This window comes from Dufourea novaeangliae, unplaced genomic scaffold (genome assembly GCF_001272555.1).
Source record: "Dufourea novaeangliae isolate 0120121106 unplaced genomic scaffold, ASM127255v1 scaffold162, whole genome shotgun sequence".
NCBI lineage: Eukaryota > Metazoa > Arthropoda > Insecta > Hymenoptera > Halictidae > Dufourea > Dufourea novaeangliae.
The window spans coordinates 831423-851394 of record NW_015374046.1 but is presented as its reverse complement, the minus strand read 5'-3'; the positions used below and the strand labels follow the sequence as shown (position 1 = coordinate 851394).

The 19972-nt window shown below is 35.3% G+C and overlaps 3 protein-coding genes across 7 annotated transcripts in view; 1 reads left to right on the top strand and 2 right to left on the bottom strand.

Annotated features, from left to right (window-relative positions):
* Positions 1–8034, bottom strand: part of LOC107189699 (fatty-acid amide hydrolase 2-like) — a 16851-nt gene extending 8817 nt beyond the window's left edge. For both annotated transcript variants that reach the window (XM_015578289.1, XM_015578290.1), the window contains exons 1-2: positions 8003–8034; positions 7605–7813 (exon numbers count right to left, since the gene is read on the bottom strand). In XM_015578289.1, coding sequence (XP_015433775.1) covers positions 7605–7813; positions 8003–8026 — 233 coding nt within the window. In that variant the 5' untranslated portion in view covers positions 8027–8034. The remainder of the gene's footprint in view (positions 1–7604; positions 7814–8002) is intronic.
* Positions 8035–10439: 2405 nt separating this feature from the next.
* LOC107189723 lies at positions 10440–14279 on the bottom strand. The gene is made up of 5 exons (XM_015578324.1): positions 13900–14279; positions 13093–13218; positions 11814–12853; positions 11250–11421; positions 10440–10679 (listed from the first exon to the last, which is right to left on the bottom strand). The coding sequence occupies exons 1-5, from the start codon at positions 14044–14046 to the stop codon at positions 10563–10565; spliced, it is 1602 nt and encodes a 533-aa protein (XP_015433810.1). The 5' UTR covers positions 14047–14279; the 3' UTR covers positions 10440–10562.
* Positions 14280–15286: 1007 nt separating this feature from the next.
* On the top strand, positions 15287–19395 carry LOC107189726 (protein CREBRF homolog). 4 transcript variants are annotated; one of them, XM_015578329.1, is made up of 6 exons: positions 15287–15521; positions 15647–16246; positions 16969–17394; positions 17512–18009; positions 18154–18276; positions 18894–19395. In XM_015578329.1, exons 2-6 carry the CDS (start codon positions 15664–15666, stop codon positions 18986–18988), a joined length of 1725 nt encoding a protein of 574 aa, XP_015433815.1. In that variant the 5' UTR covers positions 15287–15521; positions 15647–15663; the 3' UTR covers positions 18989–19395. The 4 variants fall into 4 exon arrangements, with proteins under 4 accessions (XP_015433815.1, XP_015433816.1, XP_015433817.1 ...); XM_015578330.1 differs by having other exon boundaries at positions 15516–15521; positions 15635–16246; XM_015578331.1 differs by lacking the exon at positions 15287–15521 and having other exon boundaries at positions 15606–15754; positions 15827–16246.
* The last annotated feature ends 577 nt before the right edge of the window (positions 19396–19972 follow it).

Genomic DNA, 19972 nt, shown 5'->3' with positions numbered 1-19972 from the left:
ACACCAGAGACCAAGGAACAGTCGAAACAGTGGACTTCACCTGGCGAAGGTGCTCCGAAGAAGGCGAAGACTGTCCTATCGGCCGGAAAGGTGATGGCCACCGTTTTTTGGGATTCAAAAGGTGTGATCTACATCGACTACCTGGACAAGGGTAAAACGGTCACAAGGCTCTACTATGCCGGATTATTGGGCCGATTCGACGCCGAATTGCAGGAAAAACGGCCTTATTTGGCGAAGAAAAAAGTGCTCTTCCACCATGACAACGCACCGGCTCACACCTCCGCCGTCGCCACGGCCAAATTGGTCGAATTAGGCTACGAACTGCTGCCTCATCCACCGTATTCTCCAGATTTGGCCCCGTGCGACTTCTTTTTGTTTCCAAACTTGAAAAAGTCACTCGCCGGGCAGAAATTTGAGTCGAATGAGGAGGTTATCGCCGCCACGGAGGCCTACTTTGCAGACCTCCAGAAACGTGAGACATACAATCGATGAAGAGGATAAACTCTTCGAAGTGGATACTAACTTTGATGAAGACGAATAGGAAAGTGCAGATACAGGTATCTACCATATAATACAAAGGTATCAAGCATTGTTGAAGACTGCTGACAGCCTCAAAATAAAGAATGTTCATAAATTTGTCAATAACTTACTGTCTTGCAGTAAAAGTTACATGTCCCGCAAATTAGGACATTCATTTCTCTGTTATGCTGAACCTGATACATGTTCTTCGACATTTTTACCAGTTTTACTTGTAGCCCCTCATTTTGTCAATGTAAGAGTTATAAAGAGAATTATTTGTAGAATTTTGGAACAGTACAATAATATACAGAATCTTAAACTTCGTTTATCGCAAATGCCAATAGAACATAGATTGTGCACATTGAAGTGGGATGAAATGTCAATAAAACAATGGGAGGAATATTCGGCATACTTGGACTGTATAGAAGGACTCGTCGACTTAGGAAATTTGAGTCGATATCATCAAAAAGCACGTTACGTGTTTGTATAAAAATATGGCCACCTTATATCCCGAATAAGAAGCAAAACGATTGCGGTCCGTCCCGAATGTATTAAACAGCTGTGACTCGAATTGTCGTCCTCTATCCGTAGTAACCTTTTGCGGGACACCGAATCTCAAAATTCAATTTTCCAAGAACGCACGTGCGATGGTTTCAGCAGTAGCCACAGTGGCACCGATAACAGACGATTCGCCCGAGGCTCGACGTTGGCTGAACTTTTCGAACGTATTGGGAAGCACCCGTTGAAACTCCCGTGGTGGGGGTGATCCCTTAAAGACATCAAGTGTACTTTCGAACTTTGCCACGAAGCGATGGCACTACGGTCTTATAGTTCAGTCATGGACCTAGGAATGGGACCTTACTCTCCCTCTTATACATCTCTGTGGCGCATCAGAACGCATGAGTATATTCTTGATTTTAAAACATGTTTACGCCCATGGACCTAAACGACAGTATCTTGTTCTACCTGGGGTGTGCCGAAAGACGGAAGAGGAATCGACCGTCAACCATCTTGTGAGGCTAAATTTAAGATTGACAAAACTTTTAGTCTTCCTTATGGGATCACCTCCACCACGGGAGTTTTCGGGCCTGTGTATACGATCGCAGTTATCAGTGACCAATCAAATCGGTCGACATATGACGACCGATGTCGGTGCTACTGTGACCACAACTTAAACAGCATTCGTCAGACAATATCAGAATCCGCGCGAAATATGCAACGGACCTACGAAGTCTACATGGATTGATATGTATATGGTCGAACCGGGCCCCTATGCCGTAAAATTTTCGTTACTATTGCTTAAAAACTTTGTGCCTATTGCCTACACTCTTCATAGCCGGCCCAATAAATAGGGATGTAATTAACTTTTGGCGCAAACACCCGGGTACGCATGTCCATGTCCATGCAAAATTAAAAATTCGTCAGCGATGCCGAATGTTGAAAGGGCACCTATGTTCGTAGTAAATTTCGACGTCAGTATCGGAAAGTTTGATCTTTTTTAGACGCATAGACTGCAATTCTGACTACAGTAACGCTTGTAATTCTGTGTCTGATTTCTGCAATTCAGCGAGATCTTGATAATCTATTGCTTTCGTTACTGTTTCTACTCGTGATAAAGCATCGGCGGTAACAGTTTCTAATCCTGAGACATGTTGAATGTCAATTGTGAATTGACTTACAAAACCTAAGTATCGGGACTGTCACGGTGAACAAACATTTTTCGGGTTTTTAAAGGCTTATAACCCTTGAAAATAGTAAAGTTTTGTCTTTCTAAAGAAATGTAGAAAGCATTTAACCGCGGTGTAAATAGTTAATAATTCACGATTGTATACGCTATACTTGCGTTGACCAGATGTAACGGCTCTCGTGAAAAATTCGATAATTGTTGCACTGTTGCGCCAATTACATGGTCCGATGTATTAATTACAAGATGAAATAATGCTCCTGCCAAAGGATACGCTACCATCGCAGCATTTGCTACATTACTTTTTATTGCCCCGAAAACTTGTTCCACCTCGATAGTCCACGATACCAGTGCGTCATCCTTGATATTTCACTCGCATACTAATTTATTGACGCGTTGTAATTTCGCTGCGTGGGGAATAAATTTGCGGTAGAAAATAACCATTCTGAGAAATCCCTATAACTCTTTAACGATCATCGGCTTTAGAAATTTTTGAAACGCGTCGATTTGTTCCACTAACGGTCGTATACCACGATGATCAGCCGCATACCCTAAGAATTCAACTTTCCACGCTCCTAACACGCATTTCGAAGGATTAATGACAAGCTCGCAATCGTTCAGTCTCTGAAATAAAATGTACAGACGTTGCTCGTGTTCGATATTATTTTTCAACGCGACTAAAATGTCATCGATAAACGCGTAACAAAGATCTAAATTTCTCAATACGTTATTAATAAAACGTTGAAACATTTGCGCTACGTCCCGGAGACCAAACGGCATTGAGATACATTCAAACGAACCAAACGGTGTTGTTACCGCTGTTTTTGTTACACCTGCGGATTCTACGGATATCGGATGGTACGCTCTAGCCAAGTCTATGGTCGAAAACACCGCTTTTTCCATGCAATGCTTGCGCAATGTCCTCAAGGTATGGAATTGGATAACCATTCGGTACTGTTCTAGCGTCAAGTGCGCAATAATCACTACACGGTCGCAGTTCACTGTCCTCCTTAGGGGCGGATGCCCAACAGTTATTGATGGTCGACTGGTACCCTATCGCAGTAGGTAGTCGAATTCAGCCTTCACCACCTTCATACGATCAGGAGCAAGTCGTTGTTCGCAAAATAGTAAAGGTCGCAGCGCTGTCTCGATCTGATGCGCCACACCGTGCTTTATTTCCCACTTGATATCCGGAAACTTTGCCAGGATGTCATAGTACTTGGAGTTTCCGTCAAATTCGCTGGGATGTCGTGGTACTTGCAGTTCCCATGTTTTTTCCATTTGATTCTATTTTGATTTCCTTCCCATGAATTGTTCTTACTGAAGTTGTCTGACCGACGACTTTCCGTCCGCGGGTCACGAGGGATGCAGTTTCATCCACCAGGCGTCGATTGCATGTGTCAACCAATAAACCATAGTGTCCCAGGAACTTAATTTCGACAATCTGTCTGTCCACGTCCGCCACAATGAATCTCTAACTGACGGCGTAACTTAAAATTTATAATCGATGGAAATGGCTGCGTACAGTTCTCCAGCTGTTTTGAAGAAGCCGGTGTCCGAAAGCCTCCCGAAGTTCCTGTGATGGAAAGGCAGTTCTCTACTCGTCTGTCGTCAATGACCGCTTTCAACGATAGTTTTGGGGGCTTCCCGAACAGCGGACACACGTTTCGCCATTTGTCGCCGAATATTCAATGATACCAACACTCGCTGTATTTCTCCAAATGGGTATCGAATTTCTGGCTTCGCGAATACCTTCAACTATAAATAATAGTCGACTCTGTCACGGACGATCTCGACGAGATAATTCATCGACACAACGTGTCAGGCGTTCCAGGCATCGTAGAACTTCTTGTATTCTCGCATCCGCGATTAGTTGGGCCACTTGCTCTTGTATGAGCTTGATTTCGGGCACTCTATCAGCGGGTTCAGAGTGCTCTGCCAGTGAGTGAATATGCAATGTTACCAATATTCGTTGCGCTGCTGTTAATAAGCGATGCAACCAAAGAGTTTTTAGGAAATCTTCGATAACTCACACGCTTTCGAGGCCTTGTAGATGCTGGAGAGTCTGCGATAGAGTACGGTCGTCTAGCTGTTCCCTTTCCAAAAGGTTCGGATAAGTCATTTCATTAATGAACTCGTACTTGCCCTTGGTCTTCGGGTCGTTCAACACGTCCTCGATCTCATCTGCGTTCTCTTGACCCAATACTGCAATGATATGCTGGAACTTCGTGGTTTTCATTGTAATACCGTTTGTTATAAACACCGCTTCTAGGCGTCAAAATCAATTACGCGATTTTTCTTATCAAAAAGCCGAAATTTTTGTGGACACCCTACTAACTTCTGCAGCATTACTGCTGTCGCTGGATATCTTGCCCATATACACGTTGATAATACTTTTTCTTCTTTATTGCGTTCAACGCTCGCCCGTTCCAACCCAATCACGTCCAAATCACCACTTTGTAAGCCGAGGAAGAGGCTTCGTATCGTGGATTCCGAAACAAATTTTACTTAACACTACTCGTATTGTTTAATGTTATAAAAATACACTGATATAATTACTCTAATATTGTTACTAAATTTCTGTCGCTCAACTCGGTTGAACGTCAAATTATTACGATTCGAAACTCGCGGCTTCAATCACGTTTATACTATCTGGCGATAAGGAATCACGTTTATTTTATGTGACACTCACGTCGGTGTCACCAATTGCGGCGATCACAGAACGATGATGTGTAATAACACAGATGTAATATACCTAATCGATTTATCAATAGCACAGGCAAGAAAATGTATAGTGGAAAGAGTTTGGTACAATAATACTCTTGGTGGCACGTCGCGACGTTGACAGCTCTGTATTTACAATAACATGATCGACTGATAGGATGATTCAGTCGAGGCGCAGGCGTTCTATATACACTCTATAGTTCTCATCGCACTTATCACGCACGCACGCACACTAACAACAAGAACGCCGCGGCGATGGATTCGGGTATCGTCCAGAGCGTTCGAATCGTTCTGGATAATACGAAATGGCAACTGCATTGGTCGCTACAATTAATTTGTGTTGTGTTCGCTACGCGCTATAAACAAAGGGCTTTTGTCCCTGGACGATCGTTAGTCTGGTATGCATCGTACCGCTACAAGGGTAATATATATACGACCGTGAATGGCAATGAGTTCTGAGCTCCCTCCATGCTAAGTTCTATCGTCATAGCCTCGGCCTCAACGCCTGGCAATATGTTTAGTGGCAATATAGTTAGAGTGCACTGTACATGTATTTCATCAGAAAGCTGACAAAGCTAATCCGCGACAAAGTAGGCAGTTAAAAAAATCAAACAGGTGAAATTTCCAAAAAGTATTTTTGGATGAATGTACAAAAGAAACAATAAAAAATAATACTAGGCCCTATGTGCCGCAAATTTTAAAACGAAAGCTTTTTGAAAATATTCACAACCTATCACATCCTAATGGAAGAACAACTAGGAAATTGATGGGGAAAAGCTTTGTCTGGCCTCCAATAAACAGTGATACAGCCGAGTGGTCCTGTACCTGTGTGCCTTGCCCAAAAAGTGATATCCACCGTCGCAACAACCAGTTCCAGAAAAGATCGAAATTCCAAAGAGTCGATTCGAATATATACATGTGGATTTGGTAGGGCCATTGTCAATAATAAGCTGTTGTAGGTACTGTCTTACAGCCATAAGGGTTCACCAAGTGGTCGGAAGCAGTGTGACTCACGGATTGCTCAGCGGACAAAGTGACAACAACGTTATACGCAAACTGGATTGCAAGATTCAGTGTCCCAGTAGTAATTTCTACAGATCAAGGTACTCAATTTAAGTCTCAACTACTCCAAGCGTGAAGTAAGCTAATGAGTTTCTGTGCTAACTAGATCAGGACGCCGAAAAGTTACGACAAACTGTTATTATAAGTAGCGTTACTCAATTATTATAGGTTAAACATTGGTATAAATAGTAGCTATTAATTAATTATTGCAGGTAAAAAATTAGTACAAACAATAGTTATAACTTAATTATTATAGGTATTAGTTTTGTGTAACGTGTACGGTGGTAACGCAACGGAGGAACCGCGCACCGCGTGTGGACATTTTTCGCGAACTTCTGTGGTGTAAACCCTTGGATCCCAAAATGGAATACAGCTTCCAAAAATTTGAAGATATTCATTTCATTTATGGGAGAGCAGATGGAAATGCCTCAAGAGCACAGCGGATTTACAGAAACAGTTTCCCCAACAGAAGTGTAATAAACGTGAAAAAATTTAGCAGAGTGGCCCAGTGCTTGCGAACACTTGTTTTTGAATCAAATTATCGTTTTTCTTCAACATGTTTTAAACATAAACGACTACAATTCCTAAAAGACAATGTATAATGCGAAATAAGTGTACTTTTACACTTTTTGTTAAATATAGATGAATTGTATTTAAATTTCATTTTACGGATTAACTCAAAATTGTATTGAAAAAATTTGTAACTGGCTTCGAAAAGCTCCAAAAGGTTAGAATCGTTTTAGCAACGAGAACGAGAACCTTTTCCAGCAACAAGATTGTAACTATATCATAATATTTACTGAAATCATAGATCTCCCTCAGTTTCAGCATAGAATGTATATTTATATTTATATGTATAGTTTGCTGAGTAGTAAATGAAATAACACATTCATCCCAATCAGGAGAGAACTTCATTGTTCAACCATTCAAAATCTGTCCTTAAAGATTTAAATAATGAGATATCTTTTCCATAAAACTAACCATACAGCAATCAATATCCCTTTTCTGGTTTTGCACCACAATGAGATGCAAGTGAAAAGAAGAAAATAGTACAGTCATATTGTATGTATCATGCTAGACCTACTAGAAACATCAGTATATACATAAATATTATCAGAACTGCCTATTGCCAATTTGAAATAAGCACATAAGTATTATTACAATATGCAATAATTAACATTTACTTAAAAGGTGAGGTCAGAAAGTATGTTTTCCATGCCTACTTTTCAGGAATATTTTCATCTCTTTAACACAGACATGACCAATTGTTGCTCATGAGCAAATCTTTCTTTCTAAAGGTCTCCCACTATGGTGCTCGGATCAACTCACTTTTGTCATGACAAAATGACTATTGGTAGGGACACTCGAGTGTATCAGCTAGAGCCCCATAGTGGATGTACCTCCAGAGGAGAAGATTTGCTCATAAGCAGCAGTTAGACACCTCTGCTTTAACATGACTAATAGTCAATGAAAAAAATATGTAGTAAATATTCTTATTAGAAGTACTTCCTCTCCAAATTTCATCAAATTCATCATCTAGTAACTGTATAATGCCTCCGTGAGTAATTATACAAACATTTATAATGTATTTTGGTATTAATGATCTTTTTAGTACCTGATTTTATCAGCCAACTGTGTTGCACTCATTAGCAGCAAATCATTTTTCACTGATGGAACTTTTCGTGCTTTACTATCATAGTAAAGCCCAAAAAATAAGTCGACTAAGAAGTCAAATATCACATGTATCTGGATGAATAGCCATTTCAAACAATCCTTCGATACTTTCCTTGACACTGCGAATACTTCTTTACATGTATCATTTTCCTAAAACAACAAAATAAGTTACTAATTAAATAATTTTGTTGAATAACTTGAAAGTAATATTTAAATTCAATTAAAAATATTTTTAGTCCATAAATTTCTTATTCTCCTTCATTTACAGTTTTATCGTAACCACAAAATACGAAATATAGTATTTCATTATCCATACATGAACAATAAACAATTAATTACCTTATTTTTAATTGAAGTACACATATTAATACGTTTCCTTTAAATATTCTTTAACATTACTCGGCAAATTTCAGAAAGCGTCGCCATCCGCCATACATCTATTTACTTGAGAGTGATTGTCGATCTCTGTCAGAGCTCACGCATATATTACAAGTTCAAATTTCAAGTATGCATTATGTTTTTTAAAGAGAAAACATTATTTTTCAGACTAAATGCCTATTGATTATTAATTTTTCAGGTGATTAAAAAGTGATCAAGAAGTTTTACCTACACACATTACAGTTTAAGAATTGCCGTGGAGTTTTATTCATCTTTCAGTTAAGATACATTATCACATAGTACCACATTGTACTAGTAGTAAAGAAAACACGTGACTTTCAGCTCGACACAGCCGTTGCACAACCGTTGAGTGATTTCACTAGATTTGCTACCGCTCACCCAATAGGATGTAGCAGAGAGAAAATTTCCTCTCTGCTTTTACCCTCAACGTTCAAACGCGCAAATTTGGTTGCTTGCGAGTACTGAAATAAATGTTAAATTTAATGTGGTGGTTCTTTCATGTAAGTGTGGCATGAGTTTCAGTGACTTCTGTGGTCAAGAGGTGGGAGGCCTTTCCCCTACGCTGCTTTTCCCTCAACGGGAGCCGACTTTGCTCGAGGGTGTACACACGTATACGGCATTACTTTTATAACCACTTCTTACATGAAGTCCTCATATGTTCCGTGTTAGGTGAACGAATTAGTTAGTTTGGTTTTCTCATTTTATGATCTTCAAACCATTTACCAACTATACAAGCTATATGTATATTTAGATGTATTATCTTGCTGAAATATAAAGACCTCAATTCCAGACGATTGAGGAAATTGACTTTAACATCAGCGAGTATGTTTCTATGCATAATGCATTTACCAAACTGAATCAACCAAATAATTTTAAACTTGGTGTCTTGATTACTATTAAACTATTAGGATTTTTGTTATATATTTAAACACATAGTATTCCACCTGGCATGTCCTCAAACCCATGTTTGAAACAAAATTGCTACACTACAATTGGAGTGAACATTAGAAGAAAATTTATAAAATGAAATATTTTGCAAAATATAACCTGAAAGAAGGTTCAAAGTTTGGAATGAAGAAAATTAGGAGGAATACAGTGGTATGTAACAATAGAATTTTGTTTGTCTACAGTTTTCTCATACGTTAAGAATTGAACTTTTCTTTAGAATCAAGCTATTGAATTCATTCGGCTGAATACAAGGAGCAAAGAAAGACAGCAAACAGAAATACAAGAAAATACAAAGTTACAACAAATTTATTCGCATTGTAAAATTAGGCATCAATATAAAACAGAAGAAAGTCAGTACTGTCTTAGTTTTTCACAGGAAGCAATTCTTTCTGAAATGAAGTCACATGTTGTTCAAAGAAACTGGAGCAAAGTACGAAATTTATTATTATTGTTATTGCGTTTGTCCACCGATATAGAACCTTTGATGTGGCGGTATAGTTTTATACTTACATTGTATGGCAATATAGATAATTTATTTAACGTATCTGAATTCTTCAGAATGTGTATTGGTAGTTTAGATTCAGATAAAGCTATGATATTGAAGCATTTATTGCTACTATCATGTAATAAATAGTCAATTGTAAATATTGTATAAAAAACAAACTGTAAACCAAATTATGACTTTGAATTTAATAAATAATGTGATATTATTGAGTAAAACAACTTGTTCAATATTATTTTATCACTACTGTATGATAAATGATAATATTATTATGAGTACCACTTTATAATATCATTAGTATTGTCACACGCATCATGATTTTTGGCTGGCTGTGCACTCGAAATCATTTTCACGCCGCGGATAAAAGTTCCCCTGCCGGTCCCTCAAGCAACATGTAAATAAATTAATGTCGTTTGAATCAGTTGAAAATATCGTACAAAATTTTCCCACGTGGCAATGACTGATTTCGATTATTTAACTAGAGTAATTGATTCAAAAGTGAGAAGAAATTTTTTATAAATTTACTTTTTAACAAACATTAATCCTATTACCAATGACATTCTCAATTTTCATCTTGTAGCTTCTGGTACCTCGGTATAATCCCCCCCCCCAAAAATAAAAATTTAACTGCACCGCCGAACTCTAACATTTTTTGGATCTTAATTTCACTACAACCTTTATACATTTAAAAGGGGATTACTTATGGACGAAGAAGTTTGTTAAACTGTACAAACATGTGAAAAAGTATGAGTTATATTGAAATACAAAAACATATGTATTTAATAACTGAGCACACACTATATTCCATATTGACAAAACATATTACATAAATATGTCATAATCAAAGATAATAACAATCTTCAGTTCTACCCATGGGTAATCATGGATGACTATATCTATTTGTACCATGATCAAATCATTTCTTGCTGCATGAATTAATTAATTTATCGCTGCAAACCCTTCAAACTATTTAATCTGGTTGGCTTGAACTTAAAAAACAGCAATTATATAATACCAGTTTATTTAGCAAATAATTTATTGATGATATCTTTATAGTGGTGTTACAACATCATGCATAGCGTATCGCCATGTCCATGTCCTGGCAATTTCATCAAATCTTTCACGGTCGTTCAAATACATCTGACCCAATTCTGGTTCCATGCAAACCTGTATATTGCATACATTTATTATTAGTAGAGTGTGTACCATAATATTATTTATTACTTGTTATATTAATAAATATATGGCAAAATTAATAATAAAATAGTTATACAAGGTGTTAATAAAAATGTTGGATACTTTCACAGGGTGGATTCTACTCGCCAAACGAAGACGAAACTCAAAAATGACGAAATTGCGTTTGAGGCTTCGTTTACGAGTTATTAATTGTTGAAAATACTGGCAGAATACGGGTGAAATACGTCTGACGTGATCGATTGTATCAATCGATGGCCTAGATAAATTTAGAATGAAATACACTCAAATCAAAATCGTTAAGATAATTGAAGAGCGCGCTTCTCAAGTAGTATAAGTCGTCATGTTGGACGTATTTTACGCGTATGTTGCCCGTATTTTCACCAATTAATAACTCGAAAACGAGGCCTCGAACGCAATTTCGCCATTCTTGCTTTTCGTCTTAGTTGTGCATGTAAAATCCACCCTGGGAAAGTCTACCACATATATATTAACACCCTGTATAATTCAATAAACGCTTTTTATTTTTTTCACATGTTATACCTGACAATATGGATCCGTAAGCAAGCTTTGAACGCTGATTAAAACCTTTGATATTGTTAGTGCTAAAGACCAGTTATGATGAATAGAGTCTATACCAACATCACCATGTCTAGACACATTTGGATGAAGTATTTTCGTTAAAAATCTTACTATTGGTGGATACAGAGGATAACTGCAAATATTTAAAAACCAAAAATAGTATTATAATTGAGTTCCTAATTAGTAATTAAAAACAACCCAATAAATTGACTGTTACAGCTAATATACAAGTCGGTCCCATAAGTATTCATATCCTTACTATTCATAAAAGAAATTTGTTGAAAGCAAGTGATGCTTTTAAGATTTTTCACGGTGCATCGCAAATCGTTTGAACATCTCACAAATCTATTTTTTGCCCGAAGTCCGAACCTCGATAACAAAAGCAGGGGACAAAAATGTATGAACTTAACAAGACAACAATGTATGCGCTTGACTCACAAGGAACTTTCTATCCAACTCCCATGAAGCCTTTACTACCTGTGTGGTTTATTTTAAATGTCTCATCTTGTATATCCCAGTACTTACCTCCATGGTACTTGTAAATAAAGATAAAATAAGCCTCCTTCATACGGGCTTCCCACGGGTCCAGTTATAGTTGCTTGCCAATGACAGCACATTTGGTCTAAAGGTGTTGCTTGGATACCTTCAGGAGGATCTATTCTTAAGCTCTTAAGTTCACTGTGTAATCGATTCCTTCTCCATGAATTTTCTTCCATTCTTAATGGTCGTGATCTTAAACATGTTTGTGCTAAACATGTTCTACAAGGTGCAGAGGAAGCTAAGAAATCGTACACTTTATACCAATTTTTAACAGATCCAATGGGCTTGTATAACGGCCACCGTAACTTAACATTTTGTTGCCATTGCTGAGGTGTTATATGCGTTGATAACAAACCGTACCATCTACGACAAACGTTTGCTGCTGACCAAAGACTGACGTCGTCCAAATGCGAGAAGATAACTAATAACACTTCCGGAGGTAACCGTTCCACTAGCCCTGGCTCGTTGATAGGTTCATGTTCAATGTGTTTATAATTGGTTAACATCTCCAATCGTTTGGATAAGTTATGCGATTGTGAAGATTCTCCTATATCGTCCCGTACTTTGTAATTCCACTGGCACTGTTGGTAATTTTCTAATTCTTGAGCCTGCGATATTACACTGTGTACATCTTCTTCCACCACATTTTGGAAATTTACAGTTAAAATTTGTTCATTTCGGTTTTGAGACCGAGTTTCATCATTCCTATTAACTATGTCTTGGATTTTATTAGAATGCGCATCATGAAGATGATGCACATTTTGAGACAAGACTGCTGTACTTTTAGAATTGCTTATATTTATACCGCAATAAACTCTTTGATAATTTTGTATAGCTGAAATATTTTCGTTTTGCAAGTGAATACGCGGAGATATATGAGAATTAGGATTAGAGATATTTGATACGTTTGATACATTTGAAATTGGATTTTGTGGTGAATTTTGGTGCTGCTGACTAGCTCTTCTTTCATGATTGTAGAATAATTCATTTGGCTCATCATTTCCTGAGTCTTCGTCATCTGTTTTCTAAAAAAAAAAAATTATTTCAAAGAGACTCTTTACTAAAATATATGTCTCAGTTTTTTCTTCATATGTATACAATAAGATCATCCAAATTTAAAAAATATTGGAATAATTTCTATGCCTCTCTCATAATAGAAATTCAAATCTAAAATATCTTTTTAAAAACCATTAATTGCATGGTAAAATTACAGTAAAATACACTGAATTATAGTTATAATGGTGACAATAATAAAAAAACGTACTTCACTGAAGATTGAAACTGGTAGAAGACCAATTTCATTAGGAAATAGAAACGTATGACACGTTGGACAAACAGGTTCTCCAAATGATGGCCCATAATATCCATTGCAGAAACAACAAGCCACTGTCTGGAATAATAAATACTTTAATTAGATAATTAAAACATACTAGGATTAAACAGCAACTTATTAAAAGGTATTTTACAATCTTTAATGAACTAACACCTTATTGACAGGTAACAGGTTCTTGCGTGAAACTGAAAGTAGAAATAAAAAGCCACCTTGCCAATTAAATGAAGATGATTTTGCACGGATCTCATTGGCATAGTTCTACATTGTGTATACAAAAATTAAAAATGCTATATATAATGCAACATTGAAGAACAATATTAGACTTTTTTTTTATAATTATTAATATGTAACTAAGCAAAAGCACTGTATCACAAAAGAATACTGAAAATATAACATGGTCCTGGAAGATTGGTTGTAAAACAAACTACAGTAGTTAATATGTTATATTTATTTTTTTTAATATAATTCAACCTGTCTACTGAGTAAAAATTAAAATATTTTTAGACTAAATTGTTAAACTTGAAAGATGTCGAAGTCAGTAGAGATTCGTAGGTTTAAAATGTTTTATATGACGCGATATCCTTTAAACCAGGAATTTACATTTGTAACATTGATAGTATTTTAAAACATTTTAAATAACAGTCATTAACGATTTACTTTTAAAGACACCTTTTCATAATACTGAATACCATTAATTGAATAAAAAATCTAAGTGCAAGAACATTTCTATAAACTTACTGAAAATTGAAATTCAGGACAGGGGATATATTCGACAGACTCAAGAAGCTCGTCCTCCGGATACAAATTTACATTACAAGCACTAATTTGGCGTACTTTTTCTTCACTCATATACGATGGATCCCCAATCACTTTATCACCGGCCATTTTGGTATTATAGCAAATACATTTAATGCTGTTAACAATCCTTGGAATTCGACACTCAATACACTAACGACAGTAACAACAAATATTGCTGTTTGCTGTTGTCCTACCAGAACTTGAACCAACTTTAAGCACTGAAAACTTGTCTGTTTTGACTCAAGTAAATGAACTCGCCACAGCGCGTTTTGATTTGCAATTGGTAGAATATATGTATCTGTTTTGTTCTACCAATTAGATGTCACAGTATAACCAGTATAACTCAGCTCTTTCTATATATCCGCTCGCCATACATTTATTTTATGGATGGACCGTTACACAATATGGTGGTTTAGCTTGTCACGTGATCGACCTCTCGTCAGTCTGTTTTGCTTGAAACAGGAGCGTACCTTGGCGTGCCATGGCGTATACCTGTTTGCAGAAAAGATCAAAATATAAATTCCTATTAGCTTGACATGCCTATTCATTAAAGTGAGACATCACGTAGAACTCCATATTGTCAAATCGTTCTATAATACACTAAATTTCTTTCTGTTCTTAATGAATAGCACAGTAATGAAAGTAAAATTTTTTTAAAATCTCTCTTTTAGAAAGTACTTTCGTCTTGCATGGTCTCGTAGACGTCCCTGCAAAAGTCATGTGGTGTTATTATGATGCAGCTTATCCTTCACATGAGTTAACAATAATACTTGCTTTTATATTTTTTATTTTTTCGCTACAGTTGGTTTGATCTATCGTGGTAATGTGTAATTTTAATGCAGTTTATAGTGTCGTGTAACTGTTTTATTTTATTGCGTTATAATTGCTAATAAATTCACAAATCATAAAGGATGGACAAGTTAAATATTCCTTTGTGATTGGTTGGATGTTTTGATTGGTCAAGTACTCGACTTTTGTCATGTGATCGTCCCTATTTATGTTAATATCAGTGATACTGTCTCGAAAATTTGTGGCAAAACAATAACAAACTGTGTTTTGTGATTGGTTTTTATGGATAATTGGTGCGTAGCTAAAAGAAGTGACTTACGAGCATATTGCAACATTTCTTTTCCTCTGTAACGTGTTTTTTATATTTAAGCGAAAAATCTTAGGATTTTCCAAGATTGATTTGTGAAAATTTCGCTGAAAACAATGTCGTCGTCTACGAAAAATATTTGCTGACGAAAGTCATGGTCATTTCATGTGCGGGTGTTGAATGTACTATGTAAACGTGTGGATTGAGGACTTTATTATTAATTCCCACCAACAAGAACTATGCAAACAAATCACCCGTGATTACATACATAGTTTATTATTTACTTCAGTTTCATACGAAATCGTATACCTTCCGTGTATGTGGTTTTTTTTCACGTTACGTTCAATCTTACTGACATTTAGTATTTAGCAAGCTTGTATGATTGCATATATTTCATTACTATTTGGAAAACTGCAAACAATAATTTGATATTTAACTGCTTGGCTAATCGAAAGAAAAATAATCGGTGAGTTTTCCTTACAAAGTATTGAATCATTTAAATTGTACATTATAAAATAGCAAATTTTAATTCAATTAATTTTAAGATTGTATTACAAATGGGAGAATCTGAATATACAGAGTTATTTCTAGAAATAAAATCTAGCCCAATGGATGATATAATAAAGCAAGAACCTAATCAAGAGATGGGTTCATCTTCAGCATCAGTACCAATACCAGGAGGGCATAGAAGCACTAGAGGTGTATATGATCAATTTTCACCATCTCCATTGACTATACCTTCTATGTGGCCTAACCGACCAGATCTTATAGAATCTCCATTTAAAATGGATTCCGATCAATTAGATGATTCTTTTAAAATGGAAGATGATGATATATTTCAAGTTGACAAAGCAGATCTTATTCAAGGACCTACCCTCGCCGAATTGAATGCCAATGACGAAACACTTTTAGGTGATTTAAACTTTGACGATCTGCTTTTACCAGAAGAAAGGATTCAACCATTTAAAGTAGATGTTAATACTACACAATCAGTTGGACCACTATTCAATGATAACAATACAGGCTTTGCACCAAGCAGTTTTCCACAATCTGGATCAGTGTATCGTAACATCTGTCCCACGTACATAAATGCACATGGATTTAATCTGAATATAAATATAAATGTTGCTGATAATTTGGAGACAATTAGTCCAAATGCATTTCCAAGTCCAGGAACCAGTAATGTTGCAGGTTTATATATAACTTTATTATTTACTTTCTATTTACACAACAAACAATTCTATTAGATTGAGTCACAAATATATATCTTCAGTTTTGTTTTTTTTTATATTTATATTGCTCGAAGGCACTTTATAATTATTATTAGTTGATTACAGGTTTATCTAAATCATTATTGAATCTAATAAAAAAAATATTTTAAATAAGTATTAAATAATTCAAATATTTTTATTGCTATTATCATTTAAGCAATATTTAATAATTTCTTTAAAGTTTATGCTGAAGTTATTTATGACTCAACCCTTAATATCACATTACAAAATGAAAGCTAAATGATTATGAAATACTACTTCTTCAAATTAGGATAATTGTGATTATTTTATTACATTTAATAATTATATGTCGATGTGATTCTCTTTAACTTGAATTAAATAATGTGAAACTGCAGATTCTACAGTTTAATCATAAATTTACTCATTACTTTAAATTATAATAGGGATATAAAACTGAATTAAAAGTTAATGTATATGTATATAAAGTATAATAGATTTAGACTGGACTTTTCTAACTAAAACTTTTAAAAATTAAAAACAAACTGAAAAATGTCAGTTGTCGGAAGTCATTTTAGTCTTATTTTTTAATACGTTTGTTATAAAACAGTTTTTCTTTCTCTACGTAACCGTAAATAATATATTTGATATTATTGATTATAAATATAGTACTTTTCTTTAAAGGTAGTTCAACAGCAAGTTCATCTACATCTCCACATCCTATGAACAGGCCTAGTGGTCAATCTGCTCTTCATGAGCTGTTAATAAGACGATGCGAAAACTCTTTTGATAATTCCACTTGTGGGCAATTAGACATTGGATGTACAACCAACAATAAACCTAAGGTTTCTAGATTGTCCATGTCCGCTCCAACTAGAACAATGGGATTTGATCAAATTTGGACACGCAGGGAACCACGACCACATTTGTTAAGCACTAGTAGTCTTACTGGAAGCGGAGTCATTGAAGCAAGTTCGACAAGTAGCTTGAGTACTGGAGAAGCACTTAGTCCTGATCCATGTTACCGTACTGATCATCTTAGTCATGATGAAGGTTATGAAGATAGTGACGATGACAGTGATCATTATGATGACTACAGCAGTGATAACGGTATTTCGTCATGTATAAATATTACAATTTTTTTTTCTAATAATTTTTATGGTGTTATGTATGTGATTTAGTATATTAGCTATGTTATTTATGTTACTTTGTATTCTATATCTATAGATACAGGTGGTAGTGATGGTGAAGATCAAAGTACTGGGAGTAGAGTAGGAACTGGGAGTGTAGACTCAAACCGAGATAATAAACACAGCAAAAAAGAACGATATTTTTGGCAGTATAATGTACAAGCAAAAGGACCAAAAGGACAAAGACTCGTAGCAAGAGCGCGCCTCGAAGATCCGCATATTTTAAACGAAGCCACTGATCCTGTTTTCAGTCCCCATTGTGTCCTTCGCGGAATTAAGCATAGTGGGAAGGCTCGTAAAGGAGATGGAAACGATCTCACCCCGAATCCAAGAAAATTATATAGTATCGGTCGTGAATTGGATAAATTATCTCGAATCATAAATGACATGACGCCTGTATCGGAGTTACCATTCCCAGCAAGACCCAAAACTCGCAAAGAAAAAAATAAGCTTGCTTCCCGGGCGTGTCGCTTAAAGAAAAAGGCTCAGCACGAGGCAAATAAAATAAAACTACATGGTCTTGAACAGGAGCACAGTTGAGTATTTACAGTTAAATTCGTATGTACAATGAACTTTTTTCTACTTGCAGTATTTGATAAAAAAAGAAATAGCTGTGGAAGCAGCGGTATAGTATTTATTACAGATATTGCAGATCATTGATTCATCTTCTATGTTACAGAACGATTAATTTATGGCATATCTCAAGCGAAGCAAACACTTGCTGCAAAGTTAGCAGAACCTAATCCTGAACATCAAGAAGAGTTAACGCGTCAGATGGAAAAATGCTGTAAATTAGCTACTAGTTAGTATCAACAAAATGTTAATATAAATTTTATAGATATTGCGTAACTTAAACCGTAATTGCAAAGCAAGGGTAGTTATACAAGATGTTCGTAAACTTTTTATTAAAAAAATAAAGACATTTAATCGCCAAATCACTGCTTTGACGTATCAATTTAACTTCTGGTGCAGTGGTGTAATATATTTACATACATATGTAAAACGATCATTTTTGTAGTCGAAATGGAAATTATGTTTTTACTTCATGCAGCGTACAAATTACAAGACGAATTACACAAAATGTCGTAGTATTGCTAATTGCCCTAAAGAAAATTATTTGGGCATTCAAAATGAAACAGATGAACAACAAATTATATTTTATTACATAGTTCTTAGTTTGAATTAATTTTTTATATAACTGTTTAATAACAAATTTTTCATTGACATAACTTTTAATAAGTCAGTAACATATGTTTACGTAGTTAATTTAATTATTCATACACTGAAGTGAAACAAAAGATAAGTAGTAGAAAATGTATTATATTGCAATGTATTACTGCATAGTATATATAAGTTATATTCTATAATAAACAATTGTGTATACAGTTCTACTATTTATGTCACATTTGTTTGTTCCAGAAGTTCGTATAGCCAGTCACTCAACCGAATTTGTCAACAAAGTATTGGATAAAGTTCGTGCTGGCGTCCTTGATGGCGGCATCGATGACTTTTAATATACCTGGATTCTTTGTTAAAAACATACATTCATACATATTCATACAAGATTGTGAACAAGAAGCGATGCATTCATACATTTTTTTAGCAGTTTATCATAAGTAAGAAATCGAATTCTTCAACATGGAGATGAGGAACTAAGGAAGTGTAAAAAGACCCAACGATTTGAATTGTTTTATAAGAAAAAAAGTTAGCAATCACTAGACAGGTACTATCAACAGTATACTAAATTAAGTAAAGTTGAAGATATTCTTATAGTTTCTTTTAATCTTTAATATTAAGTAATATATTGCAGGTTGCTCATTTTTATACAGACAGCATCGTGTGACTTACCCGTTCCTAACTCCATTTGTGATAAATAATTTCATTCACTTTCTTACCACCATAATCCAAAACATTTTAGATTTTACATAGTTTCTATGCATTGCTTCAAATTGAATGTTACAAAACGTATCATCAATTCTTTGTCTCATTGAGGCGCTGCATTCCTATTTTCCATTTCTCTGCCTTATTTCTTTCTTATATTGTATATACTTTTTATATCCATGTGTGTGTGTTTGTGCCCTTGTGTGTGTATATGTGCATATAACGTCAGGAAAATGCTTCGAATTTCGCAATATCATTCTACATATAAATAATTACACAGTAAATGCAAAGCTTCAAGCATAAAAAATTAGAAATGAATGTGTTTTACTTCTCTTACGTTTAATACAAATTAAATGTTTTTTTTATTTTCTTAATAAGCTTGTTGAATTCTACCGAGTATTGACTGATTTAATACTAGAGACCTGTACTACTTTTTGTGTATTTCTAAATCGATATTTAAAAAGCTAGGAATGTAAAAAGCAAATGTGTTATTTATAGTACTAACATTTTAATAACAGTATATAGTAGTTACTATGAAAATAGAATACGTATGTAGTAATGGAACTGAAAATGTTCATTTTATCAATGTGTAGATTCCAGACTCTAGAAGAATGTTG